The 11,569-nt window shown below is 35.0% G+C and overlaps 1 protein-coding gene across 1 annotated transcript in view; it reads right to left on the bottom strand.

Moving 5' to 3' along the window:
* Positions 1–1,880: 1,880 nt before the first annotated feature.
* LOC123548495 (protein arginine N-methyltransferase 7-like) overlaps positions 1,881–11,569 on the bottom strand; it is a 36,860-nt gene continuing 27,171 nt past the window's right edge. The window contains exons 10-13 of the mRNA XM_053546355.1: positions 9,648–9,866; positions 7,585–7,821; positions 2,751–2,911; positions 1,881–2,241 (exon numbers count right to left, since the gene is read on the bottom strand). Coding sequence (XP_053402330.1) covers positions 1,983–2,241; positions 2,751–2,911; positions 7,585–7,821; positions 9,648–9,866 — 876 coding nt within the window. The 3' untranslated portion in view covers positions 1,881–1,982. The remainder of the gene's footprint in view (positions 2,242–2,750; positions 2,912–7,584; positions 7,822–9,647; positions 9,867–11,569) is intronic.

Here is an 11,569-nt window from a genome sequence, read left to right as displayed (position 1 = left end):
GTCAAAATCAAATTAACAGAAAATGAATGTTTTTTTTTTTTTTTGGGGGGGGGGGGGGGGGGGAGGGTACAAAAGTTTACATGTTGATTATAAATATTAATGGAAAATTAAAAATGAGAAAAAAATAAAAAATTGGAGGGGGGGGGGAGCGGGGTTGGTTGGGAGGGGGAGGCAAGGTGTAGGTACACAGCTTCACATGTTTATCATAATTGTTCATGGAAAAGAATGAAAGAAGTTTAATGAAATTCTTCCAATTGGTTGGTTTGTTATGTTTAAACAATTAAAGGGCAATAACTGTATGGAAAATAGAGCAATAAAAAAAGAAAATGACAGGCATCATCAAAGTATGTTGGTTCATATTTATTTCAAGTTTGATGAAATTCTACCTGCTAGTAACTGAGAAATGGCTGCGGACGGACGGACTGACGGACGGACAACGCCATTTCAATACCCCCCCTCCAGATTTCATCGGCGGGGGATAACTAAGCTTGGCAGTCATCACTTTATGAAGTTTGGTGTAAATCCTCCTGCTGGTATTGGAGCAATTGCATGGACTATGTTTAGCGTCTTTTTCAACAATATTTCAGATATTGCGGACGGACATTTTTGTGCATTTTTCATTAAATCAAGGGCAATAATTCTAAGGGAAATTGACCAATCGAAAAAAACTTGAAGGGCATCATCACAGTATCTTGGTTCATGTCTATTTCAAGTTTGATGAAATTCTACCTGCTAGTTACTGAGCAATGGCTGCGGACGGACATTTTTCATTAAATCAAGGGCAATAACTCTTACGGAAATTGACCAATCAAAAAAAAAAACTTGACGAGCATCATCGCAGTATGTTGGTTCATGTTTATTTCAAGTTTCATAAAAATCTACCAGGTAGTTACTGAGAAATGGCTGCAGACGGACGGACTGATGGACGGACAACGCCATTTCAATACCCCCCTCCCGATTTCATCGGCGGGGGATAACTAAGCTTGGCAGTCATCACTTTATGAAGTTTGGTGTAAATCCTCCTGCTGGTATTGGAGCAATTGCATGGACTATGTTTAGCGTCTTTTTCAACAATATTTCAGATATATAGACGATGGTGTCTACTTATAGCAGTGAGCAAATTGCCCAACTTTATTGTGCTTCCTCACTAGAATATCATGCCATAAACAAGTGACAAAATACCCCACCCAGTCATATTATACTGATATCTGGCTGACCAGTCCTAGTACTATCATAATGCTGGGTGCCAAGCGAATGAAGCTACTAGAACCAAAGCTACTTGTAGCAACAAAAAAAACATGATATCATATTTTATGAACTTTTTCATGTATAATAAAATGTTAGAATCCAAGTATCTGATGCATGTTTCAATTAATTAAATCACCACACAGAAAAATTCATTCACTAAACAGGACATGTAACCCTTAAGTCCTGTTTGGATCAATTGAAAATACTACATTGTCATTAACAAATTGTTAATTAACATCAGATAACAAAGAACCTGGATGTATTAAGATCTTGTTATGAAAAAGATTGAAAGCGTCACTGTCTTACAGTTAAATCAAAATACCAAAGCAGGATAGTATCTAAATGGAGAATGTTGTACTAATTATTATTCAATAAAACTTTAAAACAGTAAAGACTTTTAAAAGTGCACCCTTTGTGCATCACACTTACAACTTTCACCAAGCAAACACCTGATGCTGTTTTGAGGAGTTGCGAAGGGACGAGAGAAAATGTAAGATCTGCAGCAATTTCAATCTTACATGCCAGACAAGCAAATTATGTTAGTTTATATCTTTTTGGTGGATTTAACCAATTTTTACTTAATTTGTAGTTCTGTATCACTGGAAAATATATCTAACTGCAAAATTACTGTATATATTTCACAGTTTTATTGCAACGACTAAATATAGACACTTGTGTTGTATACACTTGTAATCAGGATTTATTTCACTGTTCGAATAATCATGATGTGATCTTTATAACCACTCTGGACTAAATTTGAAATCTAATTTCCCTTCTGCTGGTATGAAGTTCACCCGTACATCTATAGCACTATCTTCAACACTACATGCACTTTTATGATTGTTGTAAAACAAATGTACTCCTTGCTTTGAATGATAATCCCATATGATTTTTTCGCCAATTCTGATTGGCTGCCTTGGACCAGTTGAGGTCACATGACCATTTCCAAAGTCAAACTCCACCCACATGGCAACACCATTGCATGGCTCTTCACTGTAAAATTAAACAATAATGTACACATTCAGCTAATAACAACATCATAACATTGATATCATAAAATCTACAAAATTAGTTCAATGTAAAAAAAAATAGGACATATTTCTTAAAACACTAAAACAAGTTGCCTGGATTGTTCCAATGTAAAATTAGTCTAAAATCAAGGAAAATTAAATCAACAAACATACTACTTGAAATCTATCTGAAATACAATGTCATTTCTTGCATTCTGGCAATTCATATTTATATCATGTATGTAACTTACAACACAACACAAATTTTGCAAATCATCAAGAACTGTGATGATCTCGAAGTATCTGGCAGACACTCAAATTACATTTATAAATACATTAAACAGGCAATAAAATTCTTTGTACTATGAAAAAAGCTTTATATACATATACATGAAATTTAATGCTCTCTAATATAATTACAAACCATTATTTACAATACACATTAGTTTCTTTTCAATGACATTAATATTCAATTTTTGGTAAAAGACTAACCTTGTTACATTTAGACAGACACAGTTGTCAACTGATGATGTTTCCCTGGCTGGTTTTGTGAAATCTATATCTAGAAGGCATTGCTGGTTACCGGCTGCAGTACACGGATACTCCCATAGCGGGTGTGGCTCAACATTCTCATCTACCTCCTCTGAACTTTTCTGTAACATAGACCAGCATGCCAAATAAAGCTCATGTACTATGAAATCATTTGATTTGATTACTTTGAATTTTGAGTTTGAGTGCCAATAAAATTTTGTGCCTGCTTCTTGGGGACATGGATGATTTCAAATTTTAAATGTAAAGTAAACAGAAAATTTGCTTAATTGTCAGTAATTAATGGGCTGGTGCACCATCAGATCATACATGCCATATTTTCAGATGGTCAATAATGGAGATTTGCCTCAACAGGGCTTTTTTTAAGGGAGATTTGGGTAAAAATAAGGGAGACTTTTATTCGCTCATTTTTTATGCGCTAAATAGCCGTTTTCTTGAAAAAGTCATCAAGTTTTCTATATTGAATTGATGAGTGGAGCCAACAGTTGTGTACAGAATGCATGATTATTACTTATAGCTCTTTACTTATTCCAAGGAAATTCAGAATTCCATGAAAGATTGAACCAGGAACTTTCATTTTGCTTTATGTGTTGATGCTTCTGCATCTGGAGAGAGTGATCTTTTTGACATGTTTAAGCATACAGTTCTCAAAAGATTGCGGAGATATCATGTCAAAACAGTCTTTTAAGGGCAGGCATTTCTTTTCAGAAATGAAGTTGTTAAAACAAGAAAGAAAGCCATTCTTTTGCTGGATTGTCCATATTTAGATTAAAACTACATGTATTTAAACTGGGAATTCTTCTCCCGTTTATTATTGCAACATGACAATATCACAAAGGAATGGTAGTCAATTCTTCGGGCAGTATGAATTGCAATTCATTTCATAAAATTCACTTATCCGAATTCATGTTTGTCCGAAATTCTGTGTAGTCTGACATTTACTCACCAATTTTTGTTAAATCGTGGTTGATTATTTGCATGTTTTGCAAGTATTTAAAATTGAGAAGCATAAACTCGGTGTTAACACTAACCTGTCTCATCCTCTGATAGCTCGATAAATATTGAGGTCAGCGAAAACGAAAGTACACTCTGGCAGGTGGCGGTAAAATGACGTAATTTTAAGACTGCATGGTTTACATATTGTTTTGAAAACTACAGGTCCGTGACTTTGATGTTACTGAATCAGTCTAAAATCTCGCATGCACATGTTTACAATTGCCTACGGGTTAGATTAAATGGTTAATTGTTTGCAGATGGTGACAGTAGCTGGTAAGATAATTAATGCCTCAGGCGTGTATCTCTCGATAAACAAGCTAGGGATTATAGACAACTATCAAAATTATGTTTGAAGAGTATTTCCGGGCTACTCGATATTAAATTTCAAGTATTTTCTTAAGGTCTACATTGGGTCTGATTTTTCGACAGAGGACTTTTTTTCAGAATTTATTTTTTTACGGAGGTTTTCATGTCCCGGCGGGAGACCGGGAGATATACTGAAAATACGGGAGAAAAAGTCTCCCGGCGGGAGATATGGCATGTATGTCAGATATTAGTCTGCCTCCAGTCCCCAAAAGAGGTGGCCCCACTTATATGCCTAGTTAATACAGTGGTATTTTCTTGGGTAGCAGTTTCTGGATTAAAAAAATAATTCTAAGAAGTGATATTTTTCTCTATTTTTGAAAAAAATCTCCATATTGTTTTTACATACTCATAGTAGATATTATAAACCATGATACAATTGAAAACACAAGACCATCACCATATAACAAACAACCCCATAACCAGGAGTAGTCCATATTCAATACATGGTAATGAACCATGATTCACAGAATTTATGACCATGTATCACTGACAATAAACTCTGTATATTTTGTAGTAAATGAACTGAATACTTCGCTTTTAAGATCAAGGTGTGAGAGGGTAGATAACTACTACATCAGTATTGAATCAAAATAGTTAGTAATGCCCCTTGCCTTAACAAGAAAATTATTAGTGTTTCAAACTGCACTCAACAATTCTAATACTTCTGAGTTTGAGAGAGAATTGCTGAGTGATGAGTTTAAAAAATGTTGCCAAATTTCTGTAAAAAGAAATAGCAATACCTTTTGCAAATTTAAATCACTGTTCCACCCTATATGTACTAAAGTTTCTCAGTGTAATATTTACTTTTTCCTGTTGCATATCATAGGATTATCTCTAAGTTTCAAATTGTGAAAAATGTTTTAATAGAAGTATGTCTAGATAAACTAATAATTTACCTACACTGAACTCTCATGATTTAAGTGCTCCAATATAATGTTCCTGGAATGCTGGATTTAAGAAATAATTTATAGCAAAAGAATGTTTTAACACTTTTTATGCACACTCAGTTATACGTCGGGCGAAATTATTTGTATGACGTCTTACCGCCCGAGTGTATAAATAGTGTTAAAACACGGTTTTGCTATAAATTATTTTGATTCTAATATGCCCTTAATCTAAAACAGTAGATAAAATATAGGAGCACTCTTTTTTCTTGGTCGCAACAAAAACATGACGTCACCGCACGTTAACGTGACGTCATTCTAGCGTAAGTGTGTTTTAACAGAGTCAAGCACATTAGAATTAATAATATTCCACTTGGGGATCCATTTACAACTTAAAAAATAATTTAACATGTTTTTTTTAGAGGAAATCAAACTTCTGCTTGAAACGATATAACTTATTTCTTAACAACAGCTATCAAAAGGACAGTACAAACAACTACTTGGAAATGTTTGCCAAGAGCAGTGAAAACAACAAAGTACTCTCAAACTATGCTAGAAACTAAATTCTGTTAACATCGTTTTATATACAAAACTATTGCCATATGAAACCTTGCAAAGTATTAAATATTATGCTAGATTTATATAACACCTTTTTCATAATTAACATGTTCAAAGGCACTTTACACAGCGCAAAGGCAGCCACTCGGGTGCCAAATTCATCCTCTACTAGAACAGACACAGAGTGAGACAAAGCCCCTAGAACAGAGAGAGAGAAATCCTTTTTTAGATACAGGCCTGTCCAGCTAACTTAGCCTAGTTCTTTGCAATTATACAGTCTGGTACTTTAACTTGTCCTGTGTATAGCACCGAAATATGAGAAACTATCTTTCCTGTGAAGACCCAGTACTAGCCTCTAAGTTAGGTAGGAGATACTCAAGAGCATCTCAGATATTTCCAATGTTTGGACTGGCGTAACGGTCAGTTTTTTCCCCAGTCAGCTTTTTCCCCTGAGGAAAAAAACAACCGGTTTTGAACCTCGGACCTCTGGATCGACAGTCAAGCGTGTTACCACTAGACAATCTGACCACCTACTACAGCATATTGCATTACTGTTCAATAACAATGCTTCAAAAGTAGAAAAGCATTTGTCTGAGACACTTTGAAATTACTGGTATGCAAAAAAGCATAAAGAAAATAAACATTCTATATATATTTTTTGTCAGACATTAACACAGTTCATATAGAATATCCAAGAAAAATTTCAAATTCTTTTCAAGGACTTTTCAAGCACATTTTTTTACTTTTTCAAGGAACATTTTTCACAAAGGAAAACCATATCTTAAACCTTAGTCCCAACAAGTTATATAAGCTATTTCCAAAAACTGCATTATAGCAGAAACTTTGCTTTGTAAGCTGTGACAAAATGCTGTCTGCTTACAACTGCTACATAATGGATTGATAAGTAACAAAATATCATTACTTTCTTTTAAAAAAATTCTATTTCTTTGTTTAAATTTGTTCTTACTGCAAAACAAGGTGATGACAGAACATTTTTCAAGGAGTTTGTGGTGAAATTCATGCATTTTTTTTCAAAATTCAAGCAGTTTTTCAGGGTTTTAGTCAATTTCAAGGATTTTTCAAAATCTGTGCAAGCCCTGATTTAGTCACCATTTCCAAATATTACTAAAATGTATTTTGTTACCTGTCAATGTCCGATTTATGTACTGGCAAAATTATGTGTAAGTTTTCAATCCTTATTTCTAAAGCATCTGAGGCGGCGAAACTCAAAACATTGCAACTTTTACACATTTATTGGTTCATATTAAATCTTAATTAGTAAAACCTAAACCTTAAGGTTTTTTAATTCATGTAGCATACAACTAGATTTTATTCATAGGGACAACTTTAACAGACGCTTAGTATTATGTACAAGCTGAACCTGCCATAACAGCCACCTATATTACACAACCACTTGCCTTAATATCAGCCAGTAAGCTAAGAACCGAAACCACTTGACTGGCTGCTTAATACAGGTTTGAATGTATCTATAGGCATTTACTAATGTATGTCCACATGTACAAGTACTGATAGTGCAACTTCTCCCACTATTAGAAAATATAATTTTTCATTTTTAACAATGAATAACTGCATAAAATATCAAATGGTCAGTAACATAAATGACCTAAAATCCAAAGCAAGTGTATGACAATACCCCTCACTGTCAAAACCACTTCCACTGATTTTTCATGAAGAGAAACCCTTCATGCTGTTTTACAGATAAGGCAAAAACCTCCCCCATTAAAATTTCAGGAGTTGAGCACTGACAAAACCTCTCCTGCTACCAAATCAACATGCACAAAACATTTCTTATTTTTAATAGGTAGGAAAAAACCACTCCCATTATGTTGTTTAAGTGTAATTAGGGGTGGGTTTGTCCTATCTTTTCTTAGTCAGTGGGAGAAATCTGTCACAGAGTGATTTTATCTGGCTCCTGTTTAAACCTGAATATCATAATTTTAAAAGAAATTTACCTGAATTATCTTATCAAACTCTTGTATACTAAAGCCCTCACAAAGACCTACATCAGCCCGTATTTTCCATAAATCTGCATAATTTACTGCTATTGCATATACGGTCATCTTTCCTGGTAACACTTTGCTTTGATCTGTCAAACGATTGGTGAGTTGTTGTGTAAGGTACCAGAAACACATGTTATCCCAAGGAAGGACTGATGTCTGGAAGATTGGTTCCCCAATTATTATGTCAATCTGAAAAGCAAAGAACATGCCAGGTACCAGAAATACATATTATCCCGAGGAAGGACTGATGTCTGGAAGATTGGTTCCCCAATTAGTATGTCAATCTGAAAAGCAAAGAACATGCCAGGTACCAGAAACACATGTTATCCCAAGGAAGGACTGATGTCTAGAAGATTGGTTCCCCAATTATTATGTCAATCTGAAAAGCAAAGAACATGCCAGGTACCAGAAACACGTTATCCCAAGGAAGGACTGATGTCTGGAAGATTGGTTCCCCTAGTACTATGTCAATCTGAAAAGAAAAGAACATGCCAGGTACCAGAAACACATGTTATCCCAAGGAAGGACTATGTCTGGAAGATTGGTTCCCCTATTATTATGTCAATCTGAAAAGCAATGAACATGTCAGGTACCAGAAACACATCATCCAAAGGAAGGATTGATGCCTGGAAGATTGGTTCAACTATTATTATGTCAATCTGAAAAGCAAAGACTTGCTAGGAACCAGAAACACATATTATCCAATGGAAGGACTGATTCCTGGAAGACTGGTTCCCCTATTATTATGTCAATCTGAAAAGTAAAGGACATGCCAGGTACCAGAAACACATATTATCTCAAGGAAAGACAGATGTCTGAAAGATTGGTTTCTCTAGTATTATGTCAATCTGAATAGCAAAAAAACTTGCTAGGTACCAGAAACACATGTTATCCCAATGAAGGACTGACGTCTGGAAGATTAGTTCAAGTTTGATTAAAGTTGGAAGATTAGTTCAAGTTTGATTAAAGTTGATAGCAAAATGTGGTCTCTATTGTGTTCACAAGCCAAAATAGCAAATTTTGGCCCTTTAAGGGGCCATAACTCTGAACCCATGATGGGATCTGGTCAAGTTTAGAAAGGAATCGAGATATTATGCCAATACAAGTTGTGTGCAAGTTTGATTTTAAATTTGCTAGCGAAATGTGGTCTCTATTGTGTTCACAAGAAATTGTGGATGGGCGAACGACAGAAGGACAGACGACGGAGGAAGGGCGGGCACAAGAGCTCCAGGTGAGCTAAAAATAAAAATTTGTGTTTAGTGCAATATCATTAGCGTCTCCCTAACATAGGTAAATATGGCATTCTAAATGTTAATGTATGCAGGAGAAGTAGCAATACAGATTTTTATCACAATTATGGCAAATGACACCTAAGGTTGCTTGATAATTAGGAAGGAAACATTATCCTAAGAAAACATGAATGTTACCTACTAATTGTCCAACCCAAGGACTGATGCTTTTTTGTCTTATTAAATTCTGTCGAATGATAAGGAAATTATTAGCAAAATCAAGGAGCTGCATTTTCAGAATGCAAAATCATGCCCCCGGGTGTATGACCAAAGACGGTTTTCAAGTTTAAAGGTGAAGATCGTAATTATTATGAACTTCAATGTCAGAGGGTAAGTATGAACTAAATTGGACATTAATGTGGGCTGTAGGACCAAAAATTTTGTTAAGGTTTTAAATTTGAAGGTGAAGGTCATATTAGGGTCAAGGTCATCTATAAATAGGTCAGTTTGTAGGTCTTGCTACAAGGATTGTTGAGTATGAGTATGAACTAAATCAGATCATTAATGTGGACTGTAGGCAATCTGGTTCATACCGACAGAAAGACAGACATTTCAATCACTATATGCCTGCGGAAATAAAAAGTTCATCTGAATTGAGAGATTTTTCCTGTATGTTTGGTACTGAAAGCAGAAAGGTCATCTGGGATGTTCGACTTATGAAGATAAAAAATATAAACATTTTAATAAGAATTTTTTTTTTTTAATAAACAGAATATCAGTATTTACCTTTTCTGGTAAATCATTTTCTCCAATTTCTTCTGGTATTTTATCCAATACAGTAATTCTGTCTTGAAGTCCATTATGCTTAATGAAATCTGTAACCACTCTGTTACATAGATGATTAATTTCTACAGTGTAAACATGTCTGGCCCCTAGTCTGGCTGCAATCAGTGGCAGAAGACTACCATCACTTATACATAAGCACGTGGTTTCTGGTGTAAAGTTCTGAAATAAAAATGTTTCTTTTGATAACAATAATCATGATGATGATAACTGATAGAGATAACATGGACACAGAAAACTAAGATAACGTTTAATAACAATATGGCCAAATCATGGCCCTTCTATCAACTGGCCCAAAGTCTCTCACCTGACTGCTTTTTGACCAAATTTAGTGAACAACTATCAAGAATATTGTGAAAGGAAACTGTATGAAATATTTTCTGTTTTTAGCTCCGGTTGCGTATAAGTGCAGTCAAGTGTAACTATTTGAACAAATCTGAGAACAGTCTATCAAAGAAGGCTTCTGATTAAGTTTTAAAAAAAACATCCATTCAGCAGTTCATGAGAAGAAGTCCTTCAAAGAATTAATTTTTTTATTCTAGTGGCCCCAAAGTGCAGCAAAGTGGGATCATTTGAACAAATCTGAGAAAGGACTAGGCAAGAATGCATCTCACAAAATCTTGTAAATATCCGCTGTTCATGAGGAGAAGAAACTGTTGGTTTTTTTTTTCTATTTTTAGGTGTGGTGGCTCCTAATGGCATTCAAGCCAAACTATCTGAACATATTTGAGAAAGGTGGGGATGGGTTAAAGAATACTTTAAAACATCATCAAACAAGAGCTGTCAGTGGACAGCACGCTCAACTATTCTCAGTGCTTGATAGTATAATATAGGCAATGAGTAAAACTTTAACATTACAATAAGCATATTCTAAGTCAAAACGGGGACATAATTCAGTCAAAATGCTTGATAGAGTTGCCTCCTCCTTTTTACAGACTGGGGTAATGATGGTAAGCAAGTATGCAAAATATGAAAGCAATACCTCAATGGACTTTGAAAATATTTGGGGTGGTACGCAAACTTTAACATTTATTCTAAGTTGAAAAGGGGCCATAATTCAGTCAAAATGCTTGATAGAGTTGCCTCCTCCTTTTTACAGACTGGGGTCATGATGGTTAACAAGTATGCAAAATATGAAAGCAATATCTCAATGGACTTTGAAAATATTTGGGGTGGTACGCAAACTCTAACATTTATTCTAAGTCGAAAAGGGGCCATAATTCAGTCAAAATGCTTGATAGAGTTGCCTCCTCCTTTTTACAGACTGGGGTCATGATGGTAAACAAGTATGCAAAATCTGAAAACAATATCTCAATGGACTTTGAAAATATTTGGGGTAGTACGCAAACTTTAACATTTGTGTGACGCCCACGCTAACGTCGATGCGAGTAGGATAGCTCCCCTATTCTTCAAACAGTCGAGCTAAAAACACAGCTTACAAGAAACTAAGAGTAAAGAGCTGTTTTTTTTAATTGCAAGTACATGTAAATCCAAACATGAGGGCCATGATGGCCTATATCGCTCACCTGAGTAGAGTTGTTTGCTTGAACAAATTTCTTAGCTAAAGCTTTAAAAACAAGAAAATTAGGAGAGTGGGTCAAGGTAAAGATTATGCAAGATAACTTTTGAAATCTGTAAAAAAATATTACAGGTGGTCCAAATCCTTTTGCTGTAGCTTAGAAAACAAGAAAGTAGGTCAGTAAGTCAAATTGATGGTCACTGAAAGTCTTTTTAAAGATCGGCATGCAAAACTATACATGTCATCCAAATTTCAAAGCTGTATCTTAAAAAACAAGAAAGTAGGTCAGTAGGTCAAATTTAAGGTCACTGAAAATCAATTTTAAGATCAGTGTGCAAAACTGTAC

The sequence above is a fragment of the Mercenaria mercenaria genome, chromosome 6 (assembly GCF_021730395.1).
Source record: "Mercenaria mercenaria strain notata chromosome 6, MADL_Memer_1, whole genome shotgun sequence".
NCBI classification, from domain to species: domain Eukaryota; kingdom Metazoa; phylum Mollusca; class Bivalvia; order Venerida; family Veneridae; genus Mercenaria; species Mercenaria mercenaria.
The sequence above is the reverse complement of the archived record's forward strand: the minus strand, read 5'-3'. Positions and strand labels throughout refer to the sequence as shown.